Genomic DNA, 15,004 nt, shown 5'->3' with positions numbered 1-15,004 from the left:
TTTATGAGTTGGGATTAGGTTTGGTGAAAGTTTAGTTTGTTTTCTATCTAATGATTTACCCCCCCCCCCTCTGAGTAGTTGGTTGGATCCTTATTGATTCATCATATTATCACAATATTCTCTGACTTGGCGAAGAACTTACTTGTACCTTTTGAACACAGACTATTGAGAATCATGGGCTCCAAGGCCCATCGAATTAGCACACCATTTGAACTTAGTTGTGCTTACAAGTTTTGTAAATGCATCTGCAAAATTCTTTAGACTATCCACATTTTCCAGATTAACCTTTCCATTTTCCACCATGTCACGAACAAAATGATATTGCACATCAATATGTTTCGTCCTGACATGGAAAGTGGGATTTCTTGCCAAACAAATGGCACTATGATTGTCAAAGAAAATAGAAAACACAAAAACTTAAGCCAAACAACCTCTTGATAGGAACAAGTTGTTGCCATGTACTCTGCCTCTGTAGTGGACAAAGCGACTATAACTTGTTGCTTTCTCATCCAATTGATTGCACCACCATTCAACGTGAATATATATCTACTAGTAGATCTTCTACAGTTAATGTCCCATGCCCAATAAGAATCCACATATCCCTAAATGTTGATAGTCCTTCATGATCCAACCAAATTCCCATGGTAACACAAAGCATACTAAGAAGTACCTCTTAGGTATCTAAACACTCTCTTCATAGCATCCCAATGCGGTCTTCTTGGATTAACCATAAATCAGCTTAGTACTCCCATTTCTTGGGCAATGTCTGGTCTAGTACAGACCATTGCATACATCAAGTTGTCTATTGCACTTGCATAAGGCACTTGGCCATGTCCTCCATCTATGTAGGAGATTTTGGACAATCTTCAACAGAAAGCTTCGTTCCCTGCAAAACCGGAACAACTAACTTCTTGCAATCTGACATATTAAACCTATCAAGGACAATACTAATGTACTTGCTCTGACTGAGCCAATTTTTTCTATTTTTCCTATCTCTGTTGATTTCCATCCCTAGAATATAGCTAGCTGCACCTAAGTCTTTCATTTCAAAAGATGTTGACAACTGAGACTTTAAATCAGAAATCATACGCCTATCATTCCCAATGAATAACATGTCATCCACATATAGAGCAATGATAAGTAATCAACCATTTTTAGTATTGGAATACACACAATGATCATATTTTCAAGATCTTACAAATCCCAATGACAACACAAAGGTGTCAACCTTTTGGCACCACATTCTAGGTGACTGTTTTAAACCATAGAGAGATTTTTTCAACTTTCAAACCAAGGATTCTTTACCTTTTATGACAAAATGCTCAGGTTGGGACATATAGATTTCTTCCTCCAAGTCTCCATGAAGGAACATTATCTTCACATCCATTTGCTCGATCTCAAAGTCATATGCTACTACAAGTGACAAAAGAAATATGATAGATGTCAACTTTGCTACAAAATAAAAGATTTCTCCATTATCAATTCCCTCTACGTTGGAATATCCTTTCGCGACCAACCTAGATTTTTACTTTTCAACACTATCATCCAAACCAATTTTCTTCTTAAATACCCATTTACAACCAACTGGTTTTATACATTTAGGTAAGGGCACTAGATCCTAGGTTTCATTCTTCTTTAGTGAAGCCATTTCTTCAATCATAGCCTCCAACCAGGAATCTGAATCAAACATTTGAATTACCTCCTTCATAGTCTTAGGCTCATCAACATTAGTAATCAAAGAATAGGCATAATCCGAATCCAACATTAAATAACCATACCTATCAAGTTGTCTCCTCTCCCATGCAGACCTCCTCAATGGCTGAGGTGGAGGTTCTTGTTCTTCTTCTTGATCAGTTGTCTCAGAGCTTCTTGATCTCTCCTCTCTTTTAGGTACACATGGAGTTAGAAGTTCCTCCTTTTCTGGAGTTAAAGGAATTTCAACTTTAGCTTCCTCTTTCTCTATCTTTTTAGGCTACAGATCAATTGAGGTAGGTTTCAACTCACAAAAGATCACATTTCTGTTGTACAATACCTTCGCAATCATAGGATTCCAAAGTTTGTATCCCCTCACACCCAAGCCATATCCAATGAAGATACATTTAACAACTTTGTTTTCCAATTTAGATCTATTTACATCAGACACATAAGCATATGCCTCACAACCAAAGACACAAATATGTCTTAGAGAGTGATTCTTACAAGGCCATGCTTCCATAGGTGTCTTATCTAGCAACGTTGAAGTGGGAGATCTATTTTGTAGATAACATGTTGTCGACACAACCTCAACCCAAACATTCTACTCCTTGCCAGTAGCACTCAACATGTTTCGCGCCTTTACTATCAAAGTTTGATTTAACCTTTCAACAACTCCATTTTTCTATGGAGTATAAGGTGTAGTCTTATGCCTTTTTATTTCATGATATTTGCAATATTGATCAAATTCTGCTAAACAGAACTCACCTCAATTATTAGTCCTTAAGCATTTTATTTTTCTACCTGTCTTATTTTCAACCAAGTTTTTAAATTCTTTGAACTGACTGAACACTTCTAATTTACTTTTCAGGAAATACACAAATGCCCTTCTTGGTTAATCATCTATGAAAGAAACATAATATCTAGATTTCGATAACGAAAGAACATTAACTGGACCAAATACATCAGAGTGAATATAATCAAGAAAACTAGAAGATTTATGAGGACTAGAGTAAAAAAAAAATAGTGTTTCTTTCCATATATGCAATGTTCACAAAATTTGAATTCAAAATTACAATCAATAATCCCCTCAACCAGATTTTTATTCTTCAGAGATTTCAATCCCTTCTCTCCTATGTGACCGAGTCTATGATGTCATAACATTGTTTTCTTTGTAGGAAGTTTAACCTTCGTTGAGCTTGCAACATTCTCCTTCTAGGTAGCTTTTCCTGATTTTCAAAAGAATTGTTGCATTGAACAGATTGTGCATCCAACTTGAACATAGTACCAACTTGTGCACCCTTAACCAGTCCTATGGAGCCTCTTGTCATTTTATAGCCACCACCAGAGAATGTAACTTGTACACCAACATCATTCAACTTACTGAGAGAAAGAAAATTTTGAGCCAGACCTGGTATGTGCATTACGCCATCAATTTCCTTAATTCTTCCATCAGGAAACTGAATTCTAACTCTTCCTCATACAACAATTTCAAGAGATGAGTCACTAGCTAGGTATACCTTTCCACCATCATATTTCTCATACTTTGAGAACCGTTCTCTATGAGATGTCATGTGGAATGATGCATCTAAATCGATTAGCTAGATATTATCAGTTGTCTGAGTTACCAAGGCAACAATGAAGGCATCTACATCACTCTAGGAAGATTCAGTATCAGAAACTCTCTTCTTCTTCTTCTTTTTCTCCTCCTTTCAATCCTTTCGGATATTGCGAGACTGCCCACAATGCCAGCACTTCATCTTGGACTTAAGACCCAAGAGACTTTGATCTCTCCTTCCTTTGGATTTGGACTTCTTATCCTTTTTCTAGACCTTTTCATTTGATCTGCCTCGAACAACAAGAGCCTCCTTGGACATTTCAAAAGACTTCCTCCATGCCTCTTCTAAAAGAGATGAAACAACCACATCTTCCATTTTGAAGGTGGTTTTTGTACTTCCAATAGCCATCACTAGATGGTCCCAAGTGTCAGGAAAGGAACACAATAGGAGCATACAATGATCCTCATCCTCAATCTTTACTCCAACAAAAATTAACTGTGCAATGATCATGTTGAAATAATTTAGATGGTCTGCCACAGATGTCCCTTTGCTCATCTTCAAGGAGTACAACTTCTTCCTCAGGAACAACTTATTTACCAGAGACTTTCCCTAATAAATATCACCAAGTTTCTTCCACAAAGAAGTTATTGTCTTCTCCTCATGAACATTAAAGAGAATGTAATCTGTGAGAGATAATTTGATCAACCCTTTGGCTTTCCTATCTACGATGTCCCAACCTTTTGTTTCATGCCCGGTGTTTTAGTTCCAGACACTGCAACCCAGAGATCTCTATATACCAACAAGTCTTCCATCTTGAGTTTCTATAACTCATAGTTGCCACCATTGAACTTTTCAATGTCTAGTCTCCCTGATGTGCCCACCATATTCAATTTGTAATTTCACACACCAATCCTTTGTTAAACTCCCACTAAATTAACACAAAAAACCCGTCTTAACCGCAAGGATAACACAACTAGCCTGGCTCTGATACCACTTCTAAGGAAAGCATAGTGCAGAAACGCCTTCCAAAATGTTAATTTCTTAGAGGAGAGAAGTAGGGATGTATTTCAATTTCAATTGTAGTAAAAGATGCACAACAAATAAATAACAGAGTAAACAACAAGATTCACAATCACAAAATTGACACCAAAATTCACATGGAAAAACCCTTACAGGTGAAAAATCCACACACCAAAGCAAGTCACTTGTATTAAAATAATTTAAAATTACATACAAGATACAAGTTTCATGCTCTGATCTAGTCTCTGTTCAGTCAACATTACAAACTTCATATTATGTTCACACGACAGACCATAGTCTTAGATCTCTCTATAACTAATCACATTAAACATCCAACCAAATCATCAATCGACCATTGATACTCATCGCAACTATTTTTCATATGTTTATATTTCTATCAAAATCGGTTTGTTTCAGTTTCCATGGCTTCCAACTGCTAATAGAGAAACACAGAGAATTCACAACGAACTCCCAAATCTCCAGCTTGGACCAACCACAATAAACAACTTAGCCAATCAAAATAGTCCATCGTGGTCCCCACTTAGTCTCACAAGTTATCGATAAGAGATCTCATTTCAACAACCTCCAAGAATTGCATTATCAAAGATGTAATGTCATCGAAATTCTCTTTATCGTAAAGACTTCAACACCATCATACCGATATAGTTTTCATTGACAAAAAGGTTAACTTCTACTACTAGCTTGAAGCATCTTACTGAACTCTCATGTCATATCGAAATCCCTGACATTGCCAAGATCGAACAACCACTACAACGAACCCGGTCTTAACGCCACAAAATGAGACTATGGTGAACTCCTTCAGATGACTTATTGAACCCCAAGCTACAACGAAATATTGATTTTCTCCAAGATGTCACCAAAGATACTTTGAAATAAACCTTATCAGTGTAGCAACATAACTTCGGCTAACTACTGGGAAAGACATACCGAAACCATGAGTTATACCGAAATGTCGCTTGTCGCCAAGACTCACCTAAGGTTATATCGAAGCCGGCCTTTGTCGGGAAAGTAACATGACTTCGGTTAACTGCTTAGACCATCTTACCAAAAGCTAATGTCACACCGAACTGCACCAAGACCCGTGACCCGTCAAATGTCTCAATGATATCGGTTAGAGTAATGATTCTGTGAGTTGCTTGAAGAGTCCTGCCGAACCTAGATGTTACACTGAAATCCTTCTAAGCTTGACTTCGCCAAGACACTGAAAGAGTCACACCGAACTTTCTGAAACTAGTTCTTTATAAGAGGTTCCAACCAACAAGTTTGAGACATACTTTCTCAACAATATTTGATACATGATTGTATGAAAGGTTGCTATGCTTTGATATTTAAAAATATTTATTTGTGCATTACAAAACAATGATGATTAACGAGACTAAAAAGAACTAATAAGGATTTCTAAAAGATCAAAAATAATTTCATCTCTACATGTATAGATCATTTTCATGTTGGTTAATGTTATCATTAATACTAAAAAACCCATGCACATAAAGGTTCTCATGATTTACTGCTAAAAAACCCATGCACTTCAGTATTAAAGTTTAGTCATTGTAGTTATCTTTTATGGTATATGTACACACTATTTTATATGTTTTAAGTCTATTAGTCATAGATTGCAAGTTGCAACGTTGACATCTAGTGGAATTGTAAAAAGCACAAATTTCTTGTACCCATGATGTGGAAACCTTCTTCTTTTTATGTAAATTTGCCCCTCATAATTTTTCCATATCGATATTGTGGTGCTTGATTCCATTACTTTTTAATCACTATTGATAAAATCTTCAAATAATTGTTTTTACATATGGTTCATTCTATATTTATAATCCCACAATTATTTAGTGTAAGAAGCACTTTGATTGTGCATGATAATACCTACATGTTGATAATTTAAAGAATTATTTTACTACAAGTCTTATTTTGGATATATCATAAAAGTAAACTAAAAACCATGTAAGTTAATCATAAACCATATTAATACACCAAATATATATTATTTATCCTAAACAAAGGTAAAAGGCATTTCTCATCTTGATCATACAATCAAATATTTTATATAACATTATATTTTAAGATAAAGATAAAAATTTGTTTTTTATAATTTTTATTTTCCCTCTCTATTTTGGATTAATTTAAATTCATTTAATTTGAAAGATGATAAATATACATATTTAATGTTATACAAATATCTAATCACTTCATGTTTCTGTATCCATCTAAGTGTAAAGATCATTTATTTAGGTGTAGAAATAACCTAAAATAAGATAGTCAATTTTGAGGATATGGAAAATTCTTAAGCATTAATGTAGGGGAAAAAGAAGAGCACCATTAGAGTTTATTTGACATCAAATCTATAAGTACCTTTATTTAATTTATTGATTTTTAGTACACATTTATAAATATATTTATGTAGTGTAATTAGTATTAGAGTATGCTTGATTAGCCAAGTATGTGAACCTTTCTAAGTGGTGGGTGTATTACATAGCTTTTTCGCAACATTGCATATTGTATAATCTATGAAGCTATGAAATCGGTAACTTTGACAACATTAAATAATAAAAAATGTAGTGCTCAAATTTGGGTTCATTCTCAAATAGTTCCCAAAAGAAACATGTATGTTATTTAAGGCATGGGGAGACACATATTCAAACAACTTCACACCATGTATAATCATAAATATGATATGTGTTTTATTCACATAATTAAACCCTAATAACATGTGATTACATAAATAACAAAAAAATGATCATTAAACATTAGGAAAAATGTGACAACTACAACTTGTGAGCTTCTTCAATTATACCCTTAGCTTTCAACAATTTGTATTTAATTGTTGACGTGTGTGTAATTGTTGGACATCTCCTATAACAGATTCAAATTTAGTAGTGTCTTCCAAGTCTAGTTCCTTTATAGTCTTTTGTAGCTCCATTGGAGCTTCATCCTCCTATAAAATGTAGACATGACAACCCTCAATGTGGCAAGCAACAACTACAAGCCCAATAATGGAGGTTTTTGCACAATAGCACAATTCTACAATAAGGTGAGCATTAATTCCTATTGCCAAAGCTGACATGAACTTGCTACTTTGGGGTTTAATATTCCCCAAGTATGGATTTTCTCTACTAGTTGCAAAAAATCAAGTTAGTAAGTTTAGACTAATATTTTTTGGGGGGGAATAAATATTTTGATACAATTTGTCTCATGGTACTTATTTCACAAATTCATTGGGGATTGAGGACTTGGCCTCAATTTGTTGGGTTTTGTGTTGCAAAAATAGATGTCTAATAGATTTTTATTAACAAATTGTCTAATTCTCAAAGCACCTTGATCAATCTTGAATGACCAGAGCACATTACTATATTATATCATATTACATGTCTTTTAAATAGTAACTATTGAATTAGGATTATGTATATTCAATTGAAAGGTAAAACCGTATCACGAGAACTTCCTAGATTTTTTGTCTCAAGATATGCATTGATTTCACTCTCTAGATGCCAACCATTGAAGAAATCTTTTTATTAAAACTCTTCTAACTCTCAAGTTGTAGAGTTCTTTAAGTGCTCTCTAACTTTTTGTAGATCTAAAATCACTACTTTTTCAAGTGCCCTTTAATTTTGTATGAAATTAGAAATGACAAGGCTAACAAGAAAACACAAAAGTGTGAAGGAGATTCCCTTCCAAATATTTTCATTAGGAGAGACATCTAGTGTATCATTGATCATATACTACATTGAATCTCTCTAACATTGACGATTTTCAAGTCTTCATCTTTTGTATTATGTTGTTGCTAGGATTTCTCTATATAGCACGTACGTTGCTTTTTTATGACTATGAATGTAGTCAATCAATCAAAATTGCTCTTCTATTGCCCTTTATTCTTTAAAATGTCGCCCTCTCATAATCTATTGAACTCTATTTATAGACAACTCGGGGCTGTGATTAGAGAGCGATGAATGCAAACTATTACAAAAACCAACAAAATTCATTTACCCTAGTCTATGTAGTAAATGATGGCTAGCAATGAATCAAATTTACTTCACTTGATACTGCATTTATTGCTAAGACAATTATCAAGCTAGGGGAATTGAATTAGATCAAACATATTTATACACATTCACTGTAAATATATCATAGATTTCATCTTTAAAAGCAACGGAAAATAGATATTGTGGATTTCAACTTTAAATGCAATGTGTTTCTCAACTTGTTTTTTGATGTAGTTTACTGAATTGATGACAAATTTTCACAACATGAAATAGTTTTTGACTAAAACCTCACACTATTTTAATAATTACAAAATTGTTATTATTTGAATATTCTCTATAACAAATAGAATATAGATGGGTTGCTCCACATTCTCCCTCCAAGAAGCTCCATATGGCTTGAAGAGAAGATGCAAGGATGCCGCTCCTTACTTTCAACAACTTATTGGGCCTTGATCTGTAATCGAAGTGGCCCTAGGCTTTCTAACTTAAAACTAAATTACTTAAAATTTGGAGGAAATTTAACACAACTAAAAACTAGCAATTGCACCTTATTGTGCAATGGGTATGCTGAAGAGGTGTGGAAGGTCAATTAGGGAAAATTTTGGTCCTTTTTTGCATAAGTTTGTGTAGTACATGAGATCAATTGGTAGGCCAAATTTAGAAAATAATGTTGCTTATGCAATGAAGGTCTCAATGGAGAAGTGATAGTTTCAAATCCACTTTTGCATCCTCTTACAAGGTTCCAATTATAACTGAAACTAAAATTTTCAATTAGGAAGATGATCAAGTTCTATAACCAACAGGCTCCTGTTATGTTTGCAATCAAGTGAAAGGGAGAGAGAGGTAGAGGGGTGAAAAGGAAGAGAGAAATAGGGAGAGGTAAAGAGATAAATATAGAGATATAGATATAAATGAAGCTGAGATGAATATGATTTTGGAGAAAGGGGAGAGAAAGATGGAGAAAAGGAGAGAGATATGGAGGGAAAAAGAGAGAGAAGAGATAGGATTAGATAGATGTTGAAGCTCAAAAATTAAGCAGAGAGAGAGAGAGAGATTGTAGTATAGAGAGATAAACAAATAGAGATACATGGATAGATGAAAAGAAGAAATATAGAATGATGGGTATAAAGAGGAAAATAGATATGAATATAGAGGTTTAAAAGGAGGGGTAGGGGGAGCGAGATGGATATATAGAGGGAGACATTTATATAGATAGAGGGGGAGAGAAAGATAGAGGTAGAAAGGAAGATATAGTGAGAGAGAAAGATGATAAAATAGATAGAGAGATAAAGAGATGTAGAGTAAGAGATAAATATATAAAGATACAGAGATAAAAGAGGTCTGTAAAGGATTATGGAGAGATAAAGAGATATATAGATGGTGAGATAGAGTGATAGAGATATAGAGATATAAGGAGACATAGAGAGAGAGAAACAGAGAGACATACAAAGATTGATATATAGATATATAGAGAGAACTATAGATATGAAGGGAGAGGAGAGAAATATGGGGAGATAGAGGAAGAGATAGACATGTATTGGAAGAGGAGTGAGAGATAGATATATACAAGAAGAGAAAGGGAGAGAGAGAGGTAGTGATAAAGAGATAGATAGTGGGATACAAAGGGAATGTGTGTGTGTGTGTGAGAGAGAGAGAGAGAGAGAGAGAGAGAGAGAGAGAGAGAGAGAGAGAGAGAGAGAGAGCCAAGGAGTGTGTGTTTATGAATTAGAGAGAAAATAAGTAGAGACATAAAAATAAAAATTTAAAGATAATTATTCTACAATAAAAGGGAGAACCAAGGAGTGTGTGTTTATGAATTAGAGAGAGAAAATAAGTAGAGACATATAAAAATATAAATTTAAAGATAATTATTCTACAATAAATTTAAGTTTAATAAGACAAATGTATAAATTAAATTAATTCTATTTTCTTTTTAAGTTATTATTTGAACTTCATAAGACAAAAATAATTAAAATAAAATTTTAACTTAATGTAAATTAGACCTTAAAAGAAGAAGATGATGATTAGAATAATTTAATAAAAAATAAGATAGAATATCTTAATAAAAGAAGATTAAACTAAAATATATTCTTATCAAAAGAAGATACAAATAACTATAAAAGATAGATTTCTAATTCGAAAAATACATATTCTACAACAATTAAATGAATTCTAATAATTCTGAATTATTATTTGTAATTTTATTAAAAAATATAAATAATTAAAATAAGATTTTCATTCACTGAAAAATTAATCATTTAAAAAAGAAGAAAAAAATATGAAATATTCAAATAAAAGAAGATATTATTAAAATATATTATTATTAAAAGCATAAAATAATAGAATTTTCTTTTGTGCACATTCTTTTTCTAATCAATCATATTAAAATATATTTTTTTACTTTTTAATCATTTTTAAAAATTAATCCTTTTTCTAATTAATCAAATTAAAATATGTTTTTTTTAGTTTTTTAATCTTTAAAAAAAAATTTAATAATAATCAATTCATTCATTTTGCATCTTCTAATCAATTTTGAACCATAGATTTAAATAAACTTCATATAAGATATACCTTCTACATAATAAATTACCTATCCTCAACATACCGTCCAGTGACTAAACTATCTCGAGTCTTGGGACTGAAAAGGCTATAAAATAAAATATCGAACATTCAAATCATTACCTAATAGTCTACAGAAGCCGTAAAGCTCACTCTATCATCAAGGGAGGATTTCAAAGATTCACGCTCTGCTTCAAGTTTGATGCCACTAGCAAAATTTTTGTTACTGAAAGCAAAAGTTTGATTTGGGTTACATTTTGTCCATGCTGAGATCATTTTAGCATGGATTACGGAGATTATTCAGCCGTTCCTCCGCCATGTTTACATTCAAGTGAAGACTACTTTCTTATTCAAAGGGAGCTCACTCAACAATATCACCTTGTACTTGCAGAGCAGGAAATTGGCTTCAGAGAAAGACTTCATCAATTGCTTTTGCAATCTCCTTCATTACAGACACAGGTTCCGTCTTTTACCTCCTTCTTCATTTGCCCCCTTATTGTGCTCTTCTTTTTCGTGTGATATGAATTGATACTTCACTTATGTTCAACAGTTAAAAGTTTAGAGATTCTTTGTCTGGGTGGGTAAAACAGTCCTTTCTAGCTTGTGGGTTCTTTGTTATATACAAAAAACTTACAATTAGAGCGAAATTGGGTTCTCCTAGCTGCTACTCCTCTTCTTACGAAATTGGGTTTTCTCACCAGCCCTTCACATGGAAGGAGACTTATAAATTTTTCCCGCAACTGCAGTAATCTGGCTCCAGTGACCTTATTACAAATGTTTTTTTCCCATGAATACAAAATCTCATCGTTTCAATGTTTACACAACCCCTCAGACTTCATCAAGATAAATTTATCAGCATGTTTTTTTGACGTTTCTTCTGTTTCGACCTGGCGAGTCTCAAAACCCAAATGCTAGAATACTTCCGGAACTAGTGTATTCCAATAAATTGGGGTTTACACCTAATCACAGTACACTAATTGTGAGAAGAAAGCCTTAGCCCTGTAAACCCTTAAAGTTCTAAAGGTTGTCTTGCTACACGAATTCAAGTGACACGTTGCCCTCTCCTTCTGTAGCATGGGAGTAAAAAAGTTACCCCGAAAAATGACTGATCCTACCTTTCACCTGCAAGTTCCATTTCTTACATTTCTAAGTTTCCTCATTTCCCTGGAATCAACTGGGTCTTAAATATATAAGCATTTGCTCCTACCGTGAGGCGTTAATCCAAGCAACTTGCAGTGCACAAAATCTTTTTATTTGTTCACTTCCCTCGTAGGGTAGCCTTTGGCCGAGGATTGATTCCGGAGCTCTGCTATGGAAGTTGCAGTGATTTGCCACCTGACCTCATTAGGGCTGTCGAAATTGCTTCTGGGATGACTTCATTTATGATTGAACATTGTACTCTTTTGGAGCCAAAAATGTCAATGGGATGAAAAGCCTGAATCTGTGTTCAGCACAGTATTTGTGGGCTTTCCCCAACAAAACAGCTAACCGGAAATATTCTTGATGTTCCGAAAGGGAAATTGGATTAATTTGCAGGGAATAATATGTTTTGTCCCGTGCTCATTGTAAATTGCAAAACTTGATTGTGTTATTTATGACGTCTTGCATACATCCTTTATAGTTCAATTAGGGTTTCATATTGATGGATATGGCATCTCTGAATGACACATTCACTGAAGTTTACAGAATGGTTAGGGGCTTCTTTCTTTTCATTCTTAAGATAGTTTTTCTTGCTTCTTAGCAAAACATTTCTTCTGACGGATGTGTTCAGGACAATTTATCACCATTTTCCTTTTCTGGTAATTTTATATTCCAGAGAAAGTATTACATTGTAAAACATCCAATCTTTTATATAAATATCACTTCTGTTATTTTTTATTGAAAAATTTGGGAGAAACGCTTATTAATTATTTTAGACAAGTGTATATCTGGGAAGAACCTGATAAAGAAAGTGGTATGAATACAATTGTTATCAATTATAAATTTATGAGAATTACAAACTTGTAAAAAGAATTCAAAAAAACCTCTACACTTAATTTTTGGAAAAGTTATTATGATTAGATTTTAGTTATAAGCCTATACTGATTATTTTTCTTTTATTGAGAAATTGGCACATGATTTCTTCGCTCCATTTCAGTTTGCATTTCAGGTTATAAGTATTTTAACAAGAACTGATACAATAGAGAGAAAAGGACGGCTTTAATGGTCAGAGTGTTTCATTACTGTCTATTTGAAGTACATACTAAGTGCTTTGAAGGTCAATGCTACATCATAGTTTCAATCCTTTTTTCTCCAAATTTCATATTGACATTGAAAACCATATTTAGTATTGCAATTCAGACACTGTCACATCCATATAAAGAAATCTGGATGCTTATTTATTTTTATATATGACATATGTTAGTACAGATATTGCAGCCCAAGTTCAATAAGAAGTTACAGCAGTTTGGCTCAAGGTCTCCCATATCAGGATTGTTCAAACGACAAGGATGGTGTGCAGTCTGTTGTGTTGACTGCAAAACAGAAGCCGTTCTTGAGAAACATTTTTTTGGCAAGAAGCACCAATCAGCATTGGCAAAGTTGAAAGAATGCTTTAGGGAAGGAAGGGAAGAAAATTCAAACCAGGAGGAACCAAGCACCGAGCAGCAACAAGAAGATAAGAACAAGATTAGTTTGAAGGAAAATCCAAAGCAGGAGGAACCAAACACCGAGCAGCAACAGGAAGATAAGAACAATAGTGTGAAGGAAAATTCAAAACAGGAGGAACCAAACACCGATCAGGAACAAGAAGATAAGAACAAGGTTAGTGTGAAGGAAAATGCAGAGCTGAATGAGAAATTGCAAATAATGGTTTTGGAATGAAATTAAAGCAACAGAAATAAAGTGGCAGCAACAAGAGAGAAGTAATTAACAATATTGTGAAAAGAGAAAAACCAATGAAGGGAGGTGACAAGTAGAATTTTGTATCGTATTGAAATTGCTAGAAAAAAAAGTCTTTTTAACAGATTTGCTTGCATATTTTGGAGTACACATGATGCAAACATAAGGGCACCTATTTGTATCTGAAGATCAAAGTGAGATTGAAAGGATTTTTAAACAGTGCTCTTAGTATTTTGCATTGCACTTCTTTTGTGCCTTGTAAATTTCACCACAAGATAAGCTTGTCTAAATTTTTAGGATTTTAGTTTTTGGCAGAATTATTGATCACCTCATTCCATACTGGAAGTTGTATCGCTACGTTTCAGTCTTTTTGTACAATGTTTATTCACTTGTATATTTTCTAGGTACTAGTAGACGAATGATTTGTCCCAATTTTAGGCTATGGATAAATATTCTGTCAAACCTCCCATAAACATGGTTGTTTTTGTATTCTCTTGATAGGAATTTTTTCTTGAAGATTATAGATGACTTGGGATTTATATCCACATACAGGCTTTATTTGTGGTATTTTTCTCAATTTTTAAGAATAGTTTTTAGATTATTGATATTTTTGTTTTTCTAAAGATCTGTTCACAGTTCCTGACAATGATTCATGGCAATATTATCCATCGTAATTTGCTATGATATTGGGTTTGCCCAGTACCCTGGTCAAACTCAGAACAGTCTGGATGTGTATGGCCAGGGCCCTGCCCTAGGCTTGGGGATTTTGCCTAGGTACTTTCAGACATTTTGGGCCAAATATGCAGGCGTGGGATAGGACCCTTGGGCAACCCAAGGAAACCTGCCACTTCAAATTAAAAAAGGTAATTTTGGAAGAACAAACCTTACTGAACCTTTAGTGATGTTGATGTGCTGCTTTTGGTTCTAACAAATCAGCTGATGATATCGATGCTCCCAATGAAGAGTAATATGATGGTTTGTATTTATTTTGATTTGAATAATCATCTATGTTCTCAGTTTTGTATTTAATTTGGTGGATTTTGTGCAACTTAGCATTACCTTTATTGTTTTAGTAAGAGTGACTTTCTTGTAGTTCTGTACCTAAGATATTTTTGTCAAACATTGGAATGGCCAAATGCCATTTTTAGTTACCAAATGTACTTGACTGGTATTAGTATTCAATTTGTATTTTGCAGAAAGTTTTACCTGTTTTTCGTTGCTGGGAACTTGGATGAGTTAATTTTTTCAGTACTTTCTGTACGATGCTTTTTCTGGGGAAGCTATTCT

At 33.7% G+C, this 15,004-nt stretch overlaps 1 protein-coding gene across 1 annotated transcript; it reads left to right on the top strand.

Annotated features, from left to right (window-relative positions):
• Window positions 1-10,903: 10,903 nt before the first annotated feature.
• LOC131050468 (RNA polymerase II degradation factor 1) lies at window positions 10,904-14,262 on the top strand. Its single transcript, XM_057984655.2, has 2 exons — window positions 10,904-11,296; window positions 13,247-14,262. The coding sequence occupies exons 1-2, from the start codon at window positions 11,120-11,122 to the stop codon at window positions 13,697-13,699; spliced, it is 630 nt and encodes a 209-aa protein (XP_057840638.1). The 5' UTR covers window positions 10,904-11,119; the 3' UTR covers window positions 13,700-14,262.
• The last annotated feature ends 742 nt before the right edge of the window (window positions 14,263-15,004 follow it).

Source organism: Cryptomeria japonica, chromosome 1, assembly GCF_030272615.1.
Source record: "Cryptomeria japonica chromosome 1, Sugi_1.0, whole genome shotgun sequence".
In the NCBI taxonomy this organism is placed as follows: domain Eukaryota; kingdom Viridiplantae; phylum Streptophyta; class Pinopsida; order Cupressales; family Cupressaceae; genus Cryptomeria; species Cryptomeria japonica.
This window is presented reverse-complemented; position numbering and strand designations above follow the sequence as displayed.